This window comes from Amblyraja radiata, chromosome 3 (assembly GCF_010909765.2).
Source record: "Amblyraja radiata isolate CabotCenter1 chromosome 3, sAmbRad1.1.pri, whole genome shotgun sequence".
Lineage (NCBI taxonomy): Eukaryota > Metazoa > Chordata > Chondrichthyes > Rajiformes > Rajidae > Amblyraja > Amblyraja radiata.
Window position 1 is genome coordinate 117198062 of NC_045958.1, and position 23313 is coordinate 117221374.

The 23313-nt window shown below is 41.7% G+C and overlaps 1 protein-coding gene across 5 annotated transcripts in view; it reads right to left on the minus strand.

Moving 5' to 3' along the window:
- fcho2 (FCH and mu domain containing endocytic adaptor 2) overlaps positions 1-23313 on the minus strand; it is a 159854-nt gene that overhangs the window by 24929 nt on the left and 111612 nt on the right. For 2 of the 5 annotated variants that reach the window (XM_033018685.1, XM_033018687.1), the window contains 3 exons: positions 15487-15616; positions 6172-6231; positions 767-878 (listed from right to left, as the gene is read on the minus strand). In XM_033018685.1, coding sequence (XP_032874576.1) covers positions 767-878; positions 6172-6231; positions 15487-15616 — 302 coding nt within the window. Of the gene's footprint in view, positions 1-766; positions 879-6171; positions 6232-10193; positions 10242-15486; positions 15617-23313 lie in introns of all 5 variants that reach the window. The other 3 variants (XM_033018686.1, XM_033018688.1, XM_033018684.1) reach the window with 2 other exon arrangements.

A 23313-nucleotide genomic window follows, 5' to 3' on the forward strand; every position in this document is an offset into this window, starting at 1 on the left:
ACCTATCCATCCCCTCCACAGATACTTCCTAACTGAGTTCCTCCAGCACCTTGTGTTTTGTTACAGCATCTGTAGATCCTTGTATCTCTTTTGACAATGCTGACTTCAGCTGCCTATGATTCTCAAACTGAATTTGTACAGGTGTACTTCACATATTGGTAAGGATTATAGTAGTCCAATTGTGACCTTACAATGTACTAATTTGCCTGCTCCAGCAGGAACCAGCTGACAGAAATAAGCTGTAAAGAACTTTGTTTATCTTCTTCCTTCCTGGTTCAAAACAACAAAACAGTGTATTGCCTAATTCTGCCCGAACAAAGCCAGGCAACTCAACCACAAGAGATGAATCATTGACCTTGCTCACATGCACTCTGAAACGTTTCTTTACTTATTGGTGACGGGGGAGTAAATATTTAACAGTGTACTAATTTCATCAATTACAAGTCTGAAAGAATCTTTAACAAAAAAAGTTATCATTTGTATTTCAATATACACTATGTGGTAAACAAGAGACTAAATTGCATAAACATTAACACTTCAATTTAATTATAATTGCACCATTTAAAAAAAAAATCATACTCAATCCAATATTTTAAATTTTACAATATCCAATTCTTATTGGCCTAAGCTTGTTTTCAAGATACATTTGCACTTTTTCTAAAGGTAAAAGTTTAACAGAAATACAATCATTTTTATTTAAATAATCAATTTTCGAGAGATATATGACTAACTAAATGAGTTTAGGTACAGCAGATGTTCCACATACTTTGATGGGTCTGCTCCCTTGAAGTAAGCATTAACTGATTCAGTAAACGCAGTTGCAACTGGTAAGGAATCTTGTGACCCAAGAGTTATAGGACTGGGTCCACGAGAAGTACCTAGTAGATTAAAAAAAGGAAAATAAGTAAGAACTACATATCCATTTAATGTAATTATCATTGTGTTTTAAGCTTCCTTATTTAAATCCGTGAAAATCTTAGCAATATTTTTAAAAAGATCAAAAATTTTATTTTAAAATTATCACTAGAAGGCAGAAAGTATCTGCAAAGTGGAATGCAACAGAATTTTTTTTAACCAGTAATGCACACATTTAAGATGCATATTGCAACCATTTTCCAGCATTTTAATAACGCAACCCATCAATCCTTAAGACTTGTTCTATAAACAATCCCCTGTAATTTGCTACTGATTAAATGATTCTGAGTCAGATCTATGAACGTAATTTGATACATACTGATTTATTCATTTAATACTTAAAAAATAGAATAAAATTTTAAAATCTGCATATTTTGAATGCACATTCATTTCTCTGTGTACAATATCTTGCTAGGACATAAAAGTTGATGTATTTACACCCTGCAAGAATATTGCTGAATACTCAATGTCTAAATATACTTGGTACAAACTGTTTAAAGTTATTCCTCTGATATCTGGAATACAAACTTGTTAAAAGAAATCATAAACAATCCAAAAAAATAAAATGCTGCAGGTACTGCGAAGATTAAATAAAAATGTCAGAATTACTTATCAAAAATGTTTAATAAAAAAAAATTAAGTTTTTCAAAAAACAATCTCATTAGACTTTAGAGATACAGTGTGGAAACAGGCCCTTCGACCCACCGAGTACGTGCCAACCAGCGACCAGCCCGTATACTCGCATCATCCTACACGCTCTGGACAATTTTACAGGTCAATTAACCTACAAACCTGTACGTCTCCGGAATGTGGGAAGAAACTGGAACACCCGGAGAAAACGCACACGGTCACAGGGAGAATGTAGAAACTCCGTACAGACAGCACCCGTAGACAAGATCAAATCCGTGTTTCTGGCATTGTAAGGTGGCAACTCTACAGCTGTGCCACTGTGCCGTCCAATCATTGTTTCTCTCTCCACAGATGCTGCCGAACGTAAGATGTCCAGCATTTTCTGCTTTGTTTTAATTAAAAGGCAAATGAGGCTAATTATCTTCCTGGCTAACACTTTACGGTAGGATTTAAAAAAAATTGCCCAGAGTAGGGGAATCGAGGACCAGAGGACATAGGTTCAAGGTGACGGGGAAAAGATTTAATAATAATCTGAGGGGTAACTTTTTCACACAAAGGGTGATAGTCCACCAGGGGCACCGCACGATTGGCAGCCCCGCCAACAGTCTGTCTTTTCGCCTTTTTTTGTTATTTTTAATGTGTTTTAAAAGTTTGTGTAAATGTTCTCTGGTTTGTTTTACATGGGTGGAGGGGATTTTTTTTTTCAATCTCTTACCCTGCCGGATATGCGATTGTTTTCTGGGCCGTATCTCCGGTCGCTCTGTGGCCTAACATCATAGAAACATAGAAAATAGGTGCAGGAGAAGGCCATTCGGCCTTCGAGCCAGCACCACCATTCATTGTGATCATGGCTGATCGTCCCCTATCAATAAGCCTTCTCCCCATATCCCTTAACTCCACTAGCCCCTAGAGCTCTAACTAACTCCACTGCCCTCTGTGGCAGGGAATTCCATAAATTCACAACTCTCTGGGTGAAAAAGTTTTTTTTCACCTCAGTCTTAAATGACCTCCCCTTTATTCTAAGACTGTCGCCCCTGGTTCTGGACTCGCCCAACATTGGGAACATTTTTCCTGCATCTAGCTTGACCAGTCCTTTTATAATTTTATATGTTTCTATAAGACCCCCCCTCAACCTTCTAAACTAGTCTTTTCAATCTTTCCTCATATGACAGTGCCGCCATCCCAGGGATCAATCTCGTGAACCAACGCTGCACTGCCTCAATCACAAGGATGTCCTTCCTCAAATTAGGAGACCAAAACTGTACACAATACTCCAGATGTGGTCTCACCAGAGCCCGAGACAACTGCAGAAGAACCTCTTTACTCCTATACTGAAATCCTCTTGTTATGGAGGCCAACATTCCATTAGCTTTCTGCACTGCCTGCTGTACCTGTAAGCCAACTTTCAGTGACCGGTGTACAAGGACGCCCAGGTCTCGCTGCACCTCCCCCTTACCTAACCTAACCCCATTGAGATAATAATCTGCCCCCTTGTTTTTGCCGCCAAAGTGGATTACCTCACATTTATCTATATTATACTGCATCTGCCACGCATCTGCCCACTCACTCAACCTGTCCAGGTCATACTGCAACCTCCTAACATCCTCTTCACAGTTCACACTGCCACCCAGCTTTGTGTCATCCGCAAACTTGCTAGTGTTGCTCCTAATTCCCTCTTCCAAATCTTTAATATATATGGCAAACAGTTGCGGCCCCAAAACCGAGCCTTGAAGCACTCCACTCGCCACTGCCTGCCATTCTGAAAAGGACCCGTTCACTCCTACTCTTTGCCAACCAATTTTCTATCCATGTCAACACTCTATCCCCAATACCATGTGCTCTAATTTTAGTCACCAATCTCCCGTGTGGGACCTTATCAGCTTTCTGAAAGTCTAGATACACTACATCCGCTGGCTCCCCTTCATCCATTTTACTCGTCACATCCTCAAAAAATTCCAGAAGATTAATCAAGCATGATTTCCCTTTCATAAATCCATGTTGACTTGGACTAATCCTTTTACTGCTGTCCAAATGCCCCATTAATACCTCTTTAATAATTGACTCCAGCATCTTTCCCACCACCGAAGTCAGGCTAACTGGTCTGTAATTCCCCATTTTCTCTCGCTCCTTTCTTGAAAAGTGGGATTACATTAGCTATCCTCTAATCCACAGGAACTGATCCTGAATCTATAGAACATTGGAAAATGATCACCAATGCATCCACTATTTCTAGAGCCACTTCCCTGAGGACCCTGGGATGCAGACCATCAGGCCCAGGGGATTTATCATCCTTCAGTCCCATTAGCCTACCCAATACTATTTCTCGCCTAATGAAAATTTATTTCAGTTCCTCTACCCCCTTAGATCCTCTGTCCTCCAGTATATCTGGGAGATTGTTTGCGTCTTCCTTTGTAAAGACAGATCCGAAGTACCTGTTCAACTCTTCTGCCATTTCCTTGTTGGCTATAATAATTTCACCCGTGCTTGCCTTCAAGGGACCCACATTTCACTTTGCTACTGTTTTTCCCTTAACATATCGAAATAAGCTTTTACTGTCCTTCTTTATATTCCTGGCCAGCTTCCCTTCATACTTCATCTTTTCAGCCCGTATTGCCTGTTTTGTTTCCTTCTGTTGTCCTATGAAAGTTTCCCAATCCTCTGGCTTCCGGCTACTCTTTGCTGTGTTATACATCTTTTCTTTTAGTTTTATTCTATCCTACTCCCCTTAGAATCTTTCTTCCTTATTGGAATGAAATGATCCTGCGTCTTCTGGATTAAGCCCAGAAATTCCTGCCATTGCTGTTCCACTGTCATTCCTGCTAGTATCCCTTTCCAGTCTACCTTGGCCAGCTCCCCTCTCATGCCTTCATAGTCCACTTTGTTCAACTGCATCACTACCACTTCCGATTTAACGTTCTCCTTCTCAAAATGCAGATTAAAACTAATCATATTATGATCACTACCTCCAAGCGGTTCCTTTACCTCGAGTTCTCTTATCATATCTGGTTCATTGGACAACACTAAATCCAGAATTGCCTTTTCTCTGGTCGGCTCCATTACAAGCTGCTCTAAGAATCCATCTCGGAGGATTTCTACAAACTCTCTTTCTTGGGGTCCTGAACCAACCTGATTTTCCCAGTCTACCTGCATATTGAAATCCCCCATCACCACAGTGGCATTACCTTTGTTACATGCCAGTTTTAACTCCTGCTGCAACATACACCCTACATCTAGGCTACTATTTGGGGTAGTAACCTATACTATCTACGTTACCACCTATATCAAACCATCTGCAAATTTAGTACCCATGTCATGTATATTCTCATCCAATTGCAGATAGAGATGACAAACAACAATGGAGCCAGTACCAACCCCAAAGGCACACCAATAGTTTAGATTTATTATTGCCACGTGTATCGAGGTACAATGAAAGCTTTGTTTTGCATGCTATCCAATCAAATCAGAAAATACTGCACGAATACAATCAAATCAAACTCAAGTACAATAGATAGAACAAAGTGAAAGATACAGAGGGAAGAATATAGTTCTCAGCATCAGTTCCATAGTCATGCGCCTTCAATCGGAAAAACAACCTTCCACCATCGCCTTCTGCTTGCTCCCACAAAGCCAATTATGTATCCAATTAGCCAGCTCTCCCTGGATCCAATGTGATTTAACCTTTCAGAACTAACCTACCGTGTAGAACCTGATCAAAGGCCTTGCGGAAGTCCATATAGACTAGATTTTCTACCTTGCCCTCATTGACCTCCTTCAAAGAACTCATGAGACATGCACAAAGCACAAAATCATGCTGTATACCTCTAATCAACCCCCTTCTTTCCAATGTATGTATATCTTATTCCTAAGAATCCCCTCCAGTAACTTACCTACCAGATTGGCCTATAGTTCCACGGTTTGTCTTTACAGCCCTTGTTCTATAAAGACATAACATTAGGCACCCTAGCCTATCCGTAGTTAATGATGATTTGTATATCTCAGTCAGGACTCCCACATTTTATTCTCTAGTTTCTCACAGTGTTATTGGATATGTCTGATCAGGCCCTGAAGATTTAGCTACTTCATACATTTTAAGACGTCCAGCATCTCGTCTACTGAAATGCAAACTATCCCCAAGACATGCCCATTAAGTTTCCCTAGTCTTCATGTCTTTCTCCATGGTAAAAACAGAGAAAAAATATTTATTGAGGATTTCACCCATCCAATCAGATCAGAAAATACTATACATGAATACACAGCTCCACACTTTGATTTTTTTAATATCATACACTAAAATTATAACCTATTGACATGGAGAAGATTTCAGAAACAAGCAAAGATGAGAAGGATCTGGTTTGACATTAATTAAAACTTTATGAACCTATGTTCTAAAATAAATTGTTGGATTTACATGAACTTTTCATGAGAGAATTAAAAAAAACCTAACCAGTATAATAAAGCAAGAATATTTCAACATATGCATCAGTATGTACAAAGCAAATAGTTGAGTGTAAAAACAATTTATTCATTATGTTTTACCTATGTTGTTGCTGGAAAGACTAAAGGACCACTCATAAAACATTTAAAAAATCCAAAAAACTGGTTCATGGCCACCGTCAAGTACTATACCTGCAGGCGTCTCACTGCGTTTCTCAAATGAAGGAAGCTTCCCAGTGAACACATCACCATCTAATATGATAAACACACAAAGATATAGACAAAGACCATGAGGCAATGAGCAGATATTAAAGCAAAGGTCCCGTGCAGCAAAATGCTAAAGCCTTTTAATTTTAATTGTGCAAAATTCAAATGTTATGTTTTAGGAATAACAAATCCAAATAATCTTATCTTCTTAATGCTATGTGCACTTATAACTCATTTGTACCAGGATTTTCACCCTTGTATTCAGCTTGTGTCTATTTTGTTTTGCAGATTGAAAATGCTACTGATCTCCAGCCACTGTATTTAACAGTGCTTTAATCAGTAGGTTTAAACAATGCAATATATGAAGTTCATGTCTTTTATATTCAAATTAATACCAATTATGCCAAATTCAGTCCCTAATGCCAAATGAATGGTGTACTTATGTTAGTTTCATGACTGGTAGTTTCATGACATAAATTATTCCAATCAAACGTTATCGAAATAAGAATCATTGTAATTTTGCACAATTAACCTATTTCATATAGGAAAGAAGACACAGCAGAGAAAGCTTGTAGTAAATTACAAATGCACCACAATTAAAATGCTGTAGTTACAATCTACAACATTTCTAAAGCATCAGTCTTGTCACAAGGATTTGCTTATATTATAAAAGTCAGTTTAAAAACCAAATCATAATACAAGGCAGCATCAAGGTCAAAAGGGAAGGCAAATGCATGAATTAAACTAAAGCTATCATAAGCTAAAACAAAAAAATCCATTAATAATAAATATTTGTAATGCATATAAAATCTAAATTAAGCAAGTACATATATTAAAAAGCAAACTAGGAATTAAGGGATTGCAGTAAAATGTGCGATTATACAGACAGTTAAAAAAAAATTCAGATGCACAATAAAGGGCTAGGCTCAAAAATAATTTCAAAGCCCATCAGAACAACATTAAAATAATGATCTTACAAAACCAGAATGTGTATTAATAATGCCCATCACTAACACCACGGAAAAAAACAATGTGAAGCAAATCAAACAATTCCTAGCAGTTGGCAGAATAGAGCACTACAAAACAATTTGAGTCATGGTCTGAAGATGACAAAAGCTGGTAAATATATATTTTTTCATTTTATTAAAAAAATGGGAATCTCCTTCACTAATTATAATTACATAAACAACACTAGCAGCCAAAAACCAAGAGGGTGTGATATGGTAACTAAACCTATTACAGTCATTTGAAACAATAAAAGCTCCAATTTGCACAACATCCACTTTGAAACAATTCCTTTCCTATGGGATAAGATTGAATTGTAATCCTGTGTTTTCTCACCTAGATGTAAAGAACACTTACAAAAAAAAAACCAAGATCTCCACAACAACAATGAATTAGACACAAAGTGTTGGAGTAACTCAGCTGCTAAGGCAAGCATCTTTGGAGAACATGGATAAGTGACACTTTGAGTCGGGATCTTCTTCAGAATCTACAGTTCCTTGTTTCTTCAACAATGAAATAGAGTAAGTCCTGTCCCTCCCTTAGTCGGGCTGATGAGGGCAGAATCATAGGCGTGGGCTAGATGGATTTCAGCAAATCCCGTGATAAGATTCCACAGGGTGGGCTGCCCTGGTAGGTTATATCACATGGGATTCAATGAGAACTAGCTAATTAGACACATGACTGGTTTCATAGTAGGAAGCAGAGTGTGGTGAAGGAGGTTGTGTTTTTTTTGGTCTTGAGGTCTGTGATGAGTGATGTACCTCAGAAATCGGTGCTGGTCCATTGCTATTTGTCTTCTATTTCAGCAATTTGGATAAGAATGTACAAGGCATGAACATAAGTTTGCAGATGACACTAAAAGAAGTATCGTAGACAATGCTGTTGATTATATAAATTTACAACAGGATTTTGATCAACTGGCCAAGTGGACAGAGAAATGGCTAATGCAGTTGAATTTAGATAAGTGTGTGCTATTGCATTTGGGAAGTCAAACCGGGGCAGGAACTTCACAGTGAATGGAAAGCCCTGGGTGGTTTTGTAGAACAGAAGGATCTAGGAGTACAGTTACATAATGCCCTGAAGGTGGCATCACAGAAAGGTTGGGTAATGAGGAAGGCTTTTGGAATGCTGCCCCTCATCAAATAAGGATTTCTTTTTCTATATGTTACTGTTGTACATGATGTTAATGAAATAGTACTTGGAGTATTGTGTTCAGTTTTGGCTGCCTGCTACATGGGCACATGGAACCAATGCAGATGGGGCATCTGGCATTGGTATGCATAAGTTGGGCAAAAGGGCCTGTTTCCATGCTGTATGACCATATGAAAAATGTCATTAAGTTTACGTGGATATCCCTAGGACTTGAGGTCCTGAGGGAGAAGTTGGGCAGGATAGGACTTTATTCCTTGGCGCACAAGAGGCTGAGGGTGATCTTATTGAGGTGTTTAAAATCATGAGGGGAATAGACTTTGTTGAGTGTTGTGGGCAGCTCAACACCGACAACACTAAGGAATTAGTAGTGGACTTTAGGAGGAGAGGAACACCCCTATGCCGTCTCCATCAAGGGTGTGGATGTGCAGTGTACCAAATAGTAGAAGTACCTTGGAGTTTACCTGGACAGTAAATTGGACTGGTCCAGCTGAGGCTCTGTACAAGAAGGGACAGAGCCAGCTGTACTTTTTGAGAAGGCTCCAATCCTTCAATGTCTGCAGTAATTCTACCAATCAGTGGTGGCCAGTGTCACCTTCTTCACTGTCATGTGCTGGGGCAGCAGGACGAAGGCCGCGGACGCCAACAGGATTAACAAGCTCATCAGGAAGGCTGGCTCCATGTTGGAGGCGGAGTTGGATCATGGGAGGTGGACGGTGAGGAGCATCTTGGACAATGCTGCTCACCCCCTCCATGACACACTGGTCAACCTGAGGAATACCTTCAGCAACAGACTGATTCCACCAAGATGCAATATAGAAACCCACAGGAGATCCTTTTCCCCCTCTGGCTATCAAATTACAACTCCTCTTCCTCCTTCCTCCCTCCCCCTCCCCCCCCCCCCCCCCTCAAATCTGTGCACATCCCCAATCCTTTCCACTCATCACTTTCATTTCATGTTTCTTGTATCTGGTTGTATTTTATGATTGTTGGCAGACCAATTTCCCTCCTGGGATAAAGATTTATCGTATCGTAACCAGGTGAATGCCCCAGGGTAGGGGTATCAAAAATTATAGGGTATCGTTTTAAGATGAGAGGGAAAAGATTAAGTAGGAAACTGAGGGGCAACATTTTCACACAGATGGCGGCGGGTTTTTGGAATGAGCTGCCCAAGGAAGTAGTTGAGGTAGATAGAATAACAATGTTTGAAAGACATTTGGATAGGTACATAGGTAGGATAGCTTAAGAGAGAGATGGGCCACATTCAGGCAAATGGGATACCTTGGATGGGGCATCTTGGTGGCATGGAAGGTGAGCCAAATGACCTGTTTCAGTTCTGTAAAACTCTATGACAATGTGGCCATTGATCTTCTTATAGTGACAACATAATTATGCATTGGAGCTACTCCAATTCAAAAGGACTTCATGAATAAAGAACAACTTTGGAGCCTTCTAAATGCATGATTGGTGCAATATAAATTTAAGGCATAAATAGCATTAAAATAATAACAGATATCGGGGAAGTGGTTTAAGGTTAATGTGTTAATATGTTAAAGCTGCTTCAAATGGACGCTTAATATTTCATGAGATCATATAAATAGAACTATCATCTATTAATCTTTCATAATAATACCAATAGAGAATGAGTTATTTGTAAATATGTATGAAAAACATGAGTTTATATTTGCAACTGTTTTGCATGCAGGAAAAACAAAGTACATTTTTCTGTCATGGAATTATAGCAATGCTGCAAAATAATTTGCAAAGATCTTTCTGTTGTGTCATAAATGATGCAAAGGCATACAGCAAAATTATAAAAGCATAACAATCAGTGCATGTATAAAAAAAATTACCAGACACGTGACCTCCAACTGCAAAATTCATACGTAAAAGCTCTGAGACTGAGGAAAGATAAAGGAAAGCAACTGTAGAGAAGGAACTTGAAGAAGCAATTTCTGGAAATGTTTTCAAGTGTCCAATGGGTTGTCACTGCTGGAGTCAATTGTAATTGTTATTAACATAACTAAATCCTTTCAGATATTGTAATTGTAGCCCTCAAACATGCAAGAAATATTGCAAAAATGCCAGTAATTTTCACGATATTAATTTATTTTCTCATTACATGGATTAAAATAAACTATCAAACAATCAAGATTGATATGCAGAGTCTTCATTTTTAAAAGCATAACAACATCAAAAACCTGTTTGCTAAATGTGAAATAAAAGTTCAAACTAAGAATACAAATATACCAACTGAACTGAAGGCAAAAGTATTTTGTGACATCTAGGTCGTACACATTAGTCGTGTCTTGTATAGAAACATAGAAAATAGGTGCAGGAGGAGGCCATTCGGCCCTTCGAGCCAGCACCACCTTTCATTGTGATCATGGCTGATCGTCCCCTATCAATAACCCGTGCCTGCCTTCTCCCCCATATCCCTTGACTCCACTATCTAACTCTCTCTTAAATCCATCCAGTGACTTGGCCTCCACTGCCCTCTGTGGCAGGGAATTCTATAAATTCACAACTATCTGGGTGAAAACGTTTTTTCTCACCTCAGTCTTAAATGACCTCCCCTTTATTCTAAGACTGTGGCCCCTGGTTCTGAACTCGCCCAACATTGGGAACATTTTACCTGCATCTAGCTTGTCCAGTCCTTTTATAATTTTATATGTTTCTATAAGATATCCCCTCATCCTTCTAAACTCCAGTGAATCCAAGCCTGGTCTTTTCAATCTTTCCTCATATGACAGTCCCGCCACCCCAGGGATCAATCCCGTGAACCTACGAGATCTTTTCCACCTGTAGGATTTGGGAAGCTCGCTGAGGCCTGAATGTAACGACACCTCTAACTGTCCTCAAGATGATGACAGTGGTGATGCACTCACTTCTTGAACTGCTGTTGTTCATGGCTGATCTTCCAGCTCATCACGTGCACCATATTCCTTGATTCCCTTAATACCCAGAAATCTATCAATCTCTATTTTGTATGATCTCAATAAATGAATGATGAAATGTCTCCTCGTCTCATCCCTGAATAGCCTACCTCTTATTTTCTAATTGTAACTCCAGTCATACAGCGTGGAAATGGGCCCTTTAGCCCAACTTACCCATGCCGACCAACATTCCCCATCTACAATAGTCCCACCTGTCTACTTTTGGGCCATATCCTTCTAACCCTATCCTATCCATGTACCTGTCCAATAGTTTTTTTTATGTTATGATAATACCTGGCTCAACTATCTCCTCTGGCAGCTTGTTCCATATACCCATCAGCCTTTGTGTAAAAAATCTGCCCATCAGGTTCTTATTAAATCTTTACCCTCACCTTAAACCAATGTCCTCTTGATTCTTAGTTCTTGATTCCCCGACTATGGATAAAAAACTGTGCATTTACCCTATCCATTCTTATCATCATCTTATACACCTCTATAAGATCACCCCTCATCCTCCTGCACTCTTTATAGTTTAGAAGGATATGGGCCAAACGCAGGCAGGTGGGAGAAGTGTAGATGGGGCATGTTGGTCGGCATGGGCAAGTTGGGACATGTTGGTCGGCATGGGCAAGTTGGGCTGAAGGGGCTGTTTCCAGCAGCAGAGTTGTATTTGACCATAATCTGTAAATTTGTGGCTTGGCATATCCCTCACTCTACCACACCATCATGCCAGGCAATTAATCCTGCTTCAATAACAACTGTAGAAGGGCATAGCAAAAAGATCACAAGGTATGGGAAAACATCTGAAAGTGAATTGTCAAGTTGTAGTGCAACTGCCAATGTGTGTTAAACAGTAAAAGCAGCATTAAATAGAGATAAGTATTCTGCTGTGAATGTTGCTGGACAATTAAACAGGGTATAGAAGGAGGAGGAGTCTACAAAAACATTCAGATCCAGCATATTAGCTCAACCCAGCACTCGAATGCCAATAACATGGACGAATGTATGATATATCTCGCTTCTTTCTAAGACCCTCATCGTCACAGTCAGCAAACTTAAACACTTCCCAAGCTCCAAGAAACATCAACAAGTACCAAGTACAGCTCAGGACAATTGAAACGTTCCCGCTGTAGTGCCAAAGACCAGCACCAACATTAGTCATGCCTCTTGCCAAGCTGCACTCATCAAGTTAGAACAGAAGGATCCATCCAACAATGTGAAAGAAATGTCCAGTCCACAAACAGGAGGAGAATCTGGACCAAGAGCTCCACAGTTCAAAAATTATAGGGCCTTTCTTTTAAGACAGAGATAAAATGAATTTTCTTTACTCAATCTGTAACCTTTGCAAGAGTGATATTTGTAATATATGTAAATGACCATGGATGGAATTGGTGATTGGGTGGCTATTTTGTGGCTAGGTTTGCTGACAACACAAAAATTATGAATAGTTAAGACGTGTGTCAAAAGATATGACAGGATATAGTTCAGGTACAGATATGAGAGAAGAAATGGCAGATGGAGTATAATTCACACCAGTGTAAAATGCCACACTTTGGGAGATCAAGCGTAAAGAAAATGTATACAGTTAATGGCAGACCTGTAGCAGCATTGGTGTACAGAGGGAACTTGGGACACCAAGTCCATAGCTCCCTGAAAGTAGCAACACAAGTAGATAGAGTGAGAAGTGGTGTGGTGTGCTTACCTTCATTGGCCAAAGCATTTAGTATAAGAGTCAGGAAATCATATTGCAGGTTTATAGTAGTTTTGTTAGGCTACATTTGGATTCTTTTGTGCAGTCTTTGTTGCCCCATTACAGGAAGGGTTAAGGGCCTGTCCCACTGTACGAGGTAATTCAAGACCTCTCCCGAATTTAAAAAAAATCAAACTCGTAGTAAGCACGTAGAATGTAAGTAGCGGGTACGTGGGAGCTCGGGACGTCTCTTAGGGGCTCGTAACGCTAACGGCAGGTACTCGGGAAACGTGGTGAGCTCGTGAAGACTCGTGAAGATTTTTCAACATGTTGAAAAATGTCCACGAGAGTCCCGACTACCTACAAGCGGCTATTACCGTAATTCTCAGAGTTCGAATCAGGGTAAACTCGGGAGAACTCTTGAATTAGCTCGTACAGTGGGACAGGCCCTTTAGGCATTGGAGAGGGTCCACGAGAGGTTTACCAGGATGCTGTAAAGATTAAGCAGTATTAACTATAAGATGAAGTTGCACAAAATTGGATTGTTTTCTCTGGGACATCAAAGGCTCAAGGGAAACCTAATAGAACTTTGGGAAATTATAAAAGGAAATTATAATAGATCGTGTTGACAGAAAATTTTTCCCCCGGGTGGAAATATCAAATACTAGAAGTTATGGCTTTAAGGTAAAAGGAAAGTCAAAAGGGATATGTAGGGTACATTTGCTTTTACATGAAGAATGGTAGGAATGTGCTGCCAGAGGTGGTAGTGGAAGCAGATACAACAGTGGCATTTCACATAGGCGCTTGAATATGAAGGGAATGGAGGGGTATGGACCATTTGTAGGCACCAGGGAATAGATTAATTTGGCATCATGTTTGGCACAGACATTGTTCCTGTGCTGAGATTACAGACGTATTAGTTATAATCTTATTAAATGGTGGAGCAGGCTCAAGGGATAGAATGGTCCTTAAACCTTGATTACAGTTAATATATTCTGAGATGCAACATTATGACCTCTTGCAGCTATTGTTCAGAAAAAACGGATATTTCTCTTATAAAAACAGAAATGCTGGAAGAACTTAACCAATCAAGCATGTAACATCTGTGGAAAGTTAAACCAGTTAACTTTACAGGTCAGGAACCTTTCCTCAGAACTCAAGATTTTCTCAGCCATTTTACTTCCCAGCTTGCATGAATCTAATTGATTTGTTAAGACTATCTTGGTACACGTGATAAAATTAAACCAAAACCAATGCAACAAACCCCAACATATAAGGGACATTGTTTATGATTTCCAAAAATTCATGGCTTTCAGCACAGAACTGAAACAATCGCCATCTAATCTTAAAGTGTAATTGTAAAAAATATTGTGAACATTTTCCAATTCTCGTGAAGGATCATTTGATCTGAAATGTTACGTTTCCCCCTCCACAGATTTTATTTAATTCACATCTTTAAACTATAATGTTTTATTATTAAAGTTTAATGTTTTATGTGTCATTCCTAACTGTCACAGTATGTCATGTTGTCACTTGCAGACGGAGCACCAAGGCAAATTCCTTGTATGTGAATACTTGGCCAATAAACTTATTCATTCATTCATTCAGATACAACCTTCCTGCTGAGTATTTTTGGCATTTTCTCTTGTTAATCTCAAAACAACGAATTTGCCCCATTGAAATTCAGTGATGAAACCCAAGATTGCACACAAAGCAACATGACACCTCCGCCTTTTGACTATTGTGCTAATAACAGATTCAATCATCCAGTCAGTCAATCTTTCTCCCCCTCTCTCCGTTTCAGTTTAGTTTAGTTTACTGTCCCTCTCTTTTGCTCTCACCTACATTCCTCATAAGTAAACCAATTTTTATTCATGGTCTGAGTAGCTCCACAAATTAAACAGTGATTTTCTGTCCCTGCACTGGTTTCTCACAGCATGTGGGATGCTTTTCCAGGAATGAGAGCAGTAACAAAATCAGCTCTAAAATGAGCCATTGTACAATTATACATAGAGAGAAATGTTATTGACAGCATTGCTCTGCTGGCATCCTGGCATAAAACCAACAGTGAATAATGCCACGTCTTGTCATTGCATAGCAACAAAGAGGGCATGGGGTTCACGCCAGATCCCCAGCATGGGAACCTCGTGTGAACTTGAAGGATGTCCTTTTCCACATAATAGTTTCATTTAGTTTATTGTCACGTGCACCGAGGTACAGTTAAAAGCTTTTGTTGTGTACTAACTAGTCAGCGGAAAGACATTACATGATTACAATTGAGTCATTCACAGTGTACAAATAGATTGGGGCATAATTCTGGCTGTTTGGATTGGAGGATAAATCAGTGTTCTGCAGGGCACCGATATCTTATTTATATCACTCCCACGAGAAAGTGAGATTGAACTTGTCAATCGCTGGCAACCTTCAAAGCAAGTAAAGCAACAATAATCCATGAGGTCCAGTTTGGTTGTTGAATTACATAATACTAACAGCTATAAATGACTTCCACTATGGACCTACCAACTGTTGGTGTGGTTGTTGTACTTAGAGAAGCAGAGGACCCAATTGAGGATGTACTTTCAGCACGTGCCAGTGGGGCTATAGGTGGTGGACTTGTCGTGGACAAAGAAGTAGGACTGAATGATCTGGACTGAAAAAGAAACAAAAGAATAAGCACAGCTTATTCATACATATTTTTGTAGCTAAATATAAAATAACTTTATTTTAATTGGGTTACTGACTCCAACAGACAACAAATGGCAAAATTAGATTGTCTACTGCAAAAGCTCTTGTATTTTCAGATTTTGTATGGTATGACAAAGTAGTTGTTGTTACAGAACTAGTTGGTAGCCAGAGTTCAGAACCACATAGAGATAGACAGGGTACAATTCAATACAATACAATTCAATTTATTTTCATTTGGACCCCTTAAGGTCCAAACGAAATGTCGTTTCTGCAGCCATACATTACAAAACAAAAAGACCCGAGACACAACACAGTTTACACAAACATCCATCACATCGTTGTGATGGAAGGCAAAAAAAACGTATCTCTCCACTGCACTCTCCCCCCCCGATGTCAGAGTCAAAGTCAAAGCCCCCGGCTGGCGATGGCGATTGTCCCGCGGCCATTAAAGCCACGCCGGGTGATGCAAGGTCGCGCACCGGGTCTTGGTGTTAGAGCCCCCGGCGCGCGCTCGCAAAGTCCCGCGGCCATTCCAAGCCGCGCGGGGCGGTGTTGTAAGGCCCCGCTCCAGGTGCTCTTCAACCCCGCAACTCGGGCGGGAGAAGTCGCCGCTGCGGAAGCCCCGAAAAGCGGTCTCCCAGCAGGGACCCGCGGGCTCCCGGTGCCGCCGTCCGCCAAACCCACAGTTGCAGCCTCCGAATCTCCGGAGGTCGGGTGGCAGCAGTGCTCAACCACAGCTCCACCCGCTCCGGACTCGGCCAGCCCCGTGACGGTGAGTAGTCGGCAGCTCCGCAGCTGGAACCCCAGGTCGTTCCTGTTGGAGGCCGCTCCACGTTGCAGCCCCAACGACAACGGAGACCCGACAAAGAAAAGGTCGGGTCTCCCGTGCAGGGGAAAGATTTTAAAGTTACCCCCTCCCCCCCACCCCACCCCCACCCCCCCACACACATACCCCAACAAAAAAAATAACAAAAACTACATAAAAACGAGACAAAAAATAATAAAACACAGACGGACTGCAGAGGCCGCTGCTGACGAGAGTCGCGCCGCCCACCGGGTAGATAGTCAAGTGTATTTTTCTCCAAGATGGAAATGTCAAATACGAGAGGGCGTAGCTTTGAGGGTAGAGCGGGGAAGTTTAATGAACATGTGCAAGGCAAGGTTTTTTTGGGGTTTTTTTTTAAACACAGAGAGTGCTAGGTGCCTGGAGGCTCTACCAGGGGGCATTGGAAACAGGTAGAATAGTGGAGCTTAAGCAGGAACATGAAGATACAGGGTACGCAAAAAGGGAGAACAAAGATATATCACACAAAGCAAGATGGCAGGAAAGGGACATTTTGAAATAATGCCCGAATTGGCTGGAATGAGTTTGAGGGGGACCTGTGGTGTTTGGCAAGAAAGGTGCCAACTTTTGTGACCATTTGCTGCTTCCACAAGGGGGCATCTCGTGATATTAGCAATTTGACTAATAACTGAGGAGGAGGTGGAGGTAGAGAAAGGAAGGAAGCAAATTGGGCTTTCTTTTGGTTTCATGATTGTCAAGAAGAACTAATGTGAATGTAATGTCAATAATTACAACCCCTATTTCCCCCAAGGTTGACTGCTCACATAAATCATTTTTAATCGACACGAAACATAACATTGATTTGTTGCCTGCAATATAATTGGTGGTTGCAAATATTTAAGAATCACAACCACCACAGCTCTTCTCGGGAGTGACCAGCATTAAAAATATATACATATAAAAATCCTATTTTCTGTCCCTCTTTTCCACTGTCTCTATAGACCTTTCACCTCTCACCCCACCAAAATTCAGCTTATGATAAGCGAGTTCGGTATTCCAAAAAACGCAAGGAATCATGGGATTTGTCAGAGGTCGAACGCTATAAATTAAAATCAAACAAAGTGCTGTAGATTCAGTGAGTATAGTTTGTGTTCGATTTTTTGTCTCTTTTCAATGGGAGACCAGGCGGGACATACACACACACACATCCGCAAGCGCTGCCGAACCGCCACAGGACCGTCCCCGGTCCCCGTTCCCCTCCCACTCAGGTGTCCCATCCCCGCCCAGGGCCCAGCGCGGAGAAGCGCCAACCCCAGCTCACCTCCGCCTCTCCCGCCGGGCCAACTGACACCAGCGGCCCCAGACCCACAGCCAGCGCCAACTCCAGCCGAACCCCGCTCCAACTACAGAGGAACCCGCTCTCCAATGGGCCGCTACGACGACAAGTGCCAGTTCGCCCACGGCCTCAGTTGCCACCCCAAGTACAAGCCGTACCTTGCACACCACCGGCATCTTCCCCTATGGTACCCACTGCCACTTCATCCACAATCCCGAGGAGGAGCGAGGGCCCCGGCCTCACCTGCGCCAGAGCGCCAGCCTGGGCTCAGCCTCCTCCGGCCCGGCGCTAGACTGGGCCACGCTGCGGGCGGCCTTCAGCCCCGACCTGGAGTTAGAGCTGGCCCGGACTCTGGGCTTGGGGCTGGGCAAGGGAGGAGGTTGCTGCTGCCACCAGCACCGCCATCACCCGCAGCTCCAGCGGGCGCCCGGCCTTCCATGGCCGGCAGGATCTCGTCCGCAGACTCTCTCCCCGACCCGGACGACTCCAGCAGCAGCGGCTCCGAGTCGCCCATCTTCAACAGGATCTCGATGTCGAACTGAGGGGGGTGGAGGTGGAGGGCTGCCGGGACCAACCCGGCGGGACAGGCAGAGCCGAGGTGGAGCTAGCAGCTGCAAGTCTGGGGACGTCCCGCCAGCCCAGTGCCACCCCGGACACCGGGGAGGGGGACAGCTCAACAGCACCCGCAGCGACGGAGAGCTGACCCCGACCCCGACCACGGACAAAACGCAAGCCTCCACACCAAAGATAATAGAAGGCTCTAGTATCTTTGCAGCACACAATGCAGCACCACCATTGCCAATACTGTTTTATAGTTAGTGACCTATGACCTGGGCATGCGCAGTCGGAATACGGAACTCGCTTATTCAGCCATGTACAAATTAGCAGCTTTCTCAAATGATTGTGAAAAAGATAGAAATTTGCCATCTGTGCTGTCTTCTTAACTGTACAAATGCAATAATCTTAAAGGTTAGTTATAGTAAAGGATAGTTATATTATTAACAACATTAAAACATTCCACAATGTGTCAGAGTTTAATTAAAAAAACTGACCATGGACAACAAACAATCAACAGGTTGAACAGCTTCTGTGGATAAAGAGGAACGGTTGACATTTTGGATTAAACCTCTGTATCAGGACTCGGCAGAGATGGGGAGTGGTGAGACAGAAGCAGTAGACGATTGAAGGATCAGGGAGGGGGTGAAGGATGACAGCCATACAGAGCCAAGTAGGGGAGAGGAAGGATGGAGTTATGACACGAAGACAGAAGAGGGAAAAAAATAGGAATAAAGAGAATCAGATCCCCTCAGCCCCCTGCTGCACTCACTCTACACTCATGACTGTGTAGCCGGACATAGCGCGAACTCCATCATCAAGTTCGCCGACGACACCACTGTTGTGGGACGTATCACTGATGGGGATGAGTCAGAGTGTAGAAGTTGAGATTGACCGATTGACCAAATGGTGCCAGCACAATAACCTGGCTCTCAACACCAGCAAAACCAAGGAACCGATTGTGGACTTTGGAAGGGGTAGGATGGGGACCCACAGTCCCGTTTATATCAACGGGTCGATGGTGGAAAGGGTCAAGAACGTCAAATTCCTGTGTGTGCATATTTCCGAAGATCTCTCCTGGTCCCAGAACACTGATGCAATCATAAAGAAAGCACATCAGCGCCTCTACTTCCTGAGACGATTACGGAGAGTCGGTATGTCAAGAAGGACTCTCTCTAACTTCTACAGGTGCACAGTAGAGAGTATGCTGACCGGTTGCATCGTGGCTTGGTACGGGAACCTGAGCGTCCAGGAGCGGAAAAGGCTGCAAAAAGTTGTAAACACTGCCCAGTCCAACATCGGCACTGACCTCTCTACCATCAACGGGATCTATCGCAGGCGCTGCCTCAAAAAGGCTGCCAGCATCATCAAGGACCCACACCATCCTGGCCACATACTCATCTCTCCGCTGCCATTAGGTAGAAGGTACAGGAGCCTGAAATCTGCAACATCCAGGTTCAGGAACAGCTTCTTCCCCACAGCCATCAGATATTAAACACAGCTTCAAACAAACTCTGAACTATAACAGCTTATTGCACTTTATCTGTTTATTTCTGTATATATAGATATACATATATTCTATGGTATATGGTCACACTGATCTGATCTGATCTATATTTATGCCTACAATATTTTGTTGTGCTGCAGCAAGCAAGAATTTCATTGTCCTATCTGGGACACATGACAATAAATTCTCTTGACTTGACTTGAAAGCTGAAGGTATAAAGCGGCAACAGAAAGGATGCCAGACCTGGAATTTGTTCAGTCAGGAAAATTATAATGGGATCCATTCGTGGACAAGTGATTGGCAGAAATAGTCCAGGTGAATTTGTGGATAGGGTGGAAGATGGTGGTCAGTGGTAACATTGACAAGCCATTGAAGTGGAGAAGAAAGATTTGAGGAGGAGTGTAGGAGTAGGTTTGGAACAAGAACCTATGGCTACACCTATGATTTGCAGAAAGCGGGAGAAATCAAAAGGATTCCGACCCGAAACATCACCTGACAATTCGCTCCCCTGATGCTGCCTGACCCGCTGTTCTTTCAGCACACTTGCACAAGATTCCAGCATCTATGAAATACTTGTGTTCACCTGCTAATCTAGATGCATTTACTGCTAACCAGTTACCACTCCACATTCATACATACTCTATCCCAGTTTAAATGATTTTCAATTGCTCTCAAAAGTCAATTTTCATTTCAGCATCCGTTTCATTTGGATACAGCAGATCCCATTATCCTTTTCATCCTGACATTTTTCATTTTATTTATGCTGATGATGGTAGCAATTTAATTCTGACACACGCTTACAGACAACATTTTCCCTAATGTTATTAGTGAACTGTAGAAATGTACAACAGAAATTATCTATAATTTCCACCAATACATAACGAGGAGACTAAATATCATGCATTGGGGAAATATTGTGCATGAAGGATGCGATAAGGCTTAAAAGTATTTTTGACAGATTATACGAGTGGTCAGTTATGAGACTGCTACAATAATGCGTTCGGTTCTGTTCATCACATCTGACCATGATGCCACTCCAACTATTCCAATTTGCCTTAGTCCATTTCACTCTGTTCCTTGCATGACTGTCTGCCAGTCTAAGTGCCTACTAAATATTATTATCCTATCTTCCATGGTCAAAAATGAGCTAAACATACCTTCCAGCAATTGGTCTAAAATCTTACAGGTCACAGCTCTCCAACTATATATACACAATATACCATATCAGGTACTGTCACTACATTTAAGAAACATTAGACAGATACATGGATAGGATAGGTTTAGATATATATGGGCCAAAAGCAGGCAGGTGGGACTAGTGTAAACTGTTGGTTGGCGTGGGCAAGTTGGACCGAAGGGCCTGTTTTCACGCTGTACAACTCTATGACTCTATCTCCCTTCAGTCTTAAGATTTTCTCTCCACTGTCATACACGTGGCCAAGTTTTAATTTATCTCCAAACATTTTTTCATGCCCCTTGATTTAGGTCAAAAGCAATGTTCTTGTCGGCCCCTTTACTACTTCCTCAAAGAGTTCACCATGTTCCTCAGACACAACCTTCCATTTACAGAACAGCGCTCACTTTGTGTCCTTCTAAGTGAAAAATTATTCTGTCCATTAGGATGGATTTGATTACTTTCCCTATAACTGGAATTAAACTAATTGGCCCCTAACTAAAAGCAGAATTGAAATGAAAACAGAAAATGCTGGAAATACTCAGCAGGTGAGGTCACATCTGTACAGAATGACAAAGTTAATTTTCAGATCAGTGGCTTTTCATTAGAATAGATATGTCAAGAACATGAAACCAACTCTGTTTCATTCCCCACGAATGCTGATGATTTGCTGAGTATTTATAGCATTTTATGATTTTAGGGCCTAAAATTACTTGATCAAATCCTAAAGAAGTACAATAGGCTTCTTCTGAACCTTTGGCAGAACTCCAGGAAGTAAACATGACTGTCAAATTGTACTCATAGGATCCACATTTTCCTACCTTGCTAACAATTATGTGACGTTTTCTTTTCGTACTAATGAAGAGCGAAAGATTATTTAATTACTGCATTTGAGTAACTTGATTTCTCATTCTCTATCAGCCACCCATCTGTATTATTACCTCAGGTTTTGGTATGTTTTCCTTTGCTCTCTCTCTCTCTGGGAGTGGGGCACTGTCCAGCCTGACCCGTTGGGCTTGTTTTCCTGCTCTGCATTTTACAATTACCACGTTCTCACCCTCTAACTGCTTTCATTTACTCACTGACCAGATAAACCTTCTTTACAGCTCATCTCCATGGCTTACCCAGTTTACCCTATCAAACGCCTTCTTCACCACACTAGCCACCTGACTCACCACTTTTTGGGAAAGTGCCCTATACTGTTATTTCAAGTGGGCAGCAAGAATAAACCAGGAAACTACAGGCCAATGAGTCTGATATCAGTGAGAAAGGTGTTGGAGGGAATTCTTAGGGATAGGATCTACCAGCATTTAGATAGGCATGGACTGATTACGGATAGTTAGCATGGCATTGTGCATGGGAAATCATGTCTCACAGATTGCAGAGTTGTGGATGTAGCCACCTCAACACAGACCAGACTCCCCACCGTTGACTCCATGTACACTTCACGCTGTCTTGGAAAAGCAGCCAATATAATCAAAGACTTGTGATTCTTTCTTCTTCCCGCTCCTGTTGAACAGAACATCCAGAAACTTGAAAATCTAACCCCTGTCATTTCTTCTTATCCCCGCTCTCATCAGGCAGAAGATACAGAAGCTTGAAAGCGAACATCATGGGGCTCAGGAACAGCATCTTCCCCTCTGTTTTCAGGCTTCCGAATGGTGCTTCCATACAGTGGCTTGCAAAAGTATTCATACCCCTTGAACTTTTCCACATTTTGTCACGTTACAACCACAAACGTAAATGTATTTTATTGGGATTTTATGTGATAGACCAACACAAAGTGGCGCATAATTGTGAAGTGGAAGGAAAATGATACATGGTTTTCAAATTTTTTTACAAATAAAAAACTGAAAAGTGTGGCGTGCAAAAGTATTCAGCCCCCTTTACTCTGATACCCCTAAATAAAATCCAGTGCAACCAATTACCTTCAGAAGTCACCTAATTAGTAAATAGAGTCCACTTGTGAGTAATCTAATCTCAGTATAAATATAGCTGTTCTGTGAAGGCCTCAGAGGTTTGTTAGAGAACATTAGTGAACAGACAGCATCACGAAGCCCAGGGAACACACCAGATAGGTCAGGGATAAAGTTGTGGAGAAGTTTAAAGCAGGGTTAGGTTATAAAAAAATATCCCAAGCTTTGAACATCTCACAGAGCACTGTTCAATCCATCATCCGAAAATGGAATGAGTATGGCACAACTGCAAACCTACCAAGACATGGCCGTCCACCTAAACTGACAGGCCGGGCAAGGAGAGCATTGATCAGAGAAGCAGCCAAGAGGCCCATGGTAACTCTGGAGGAG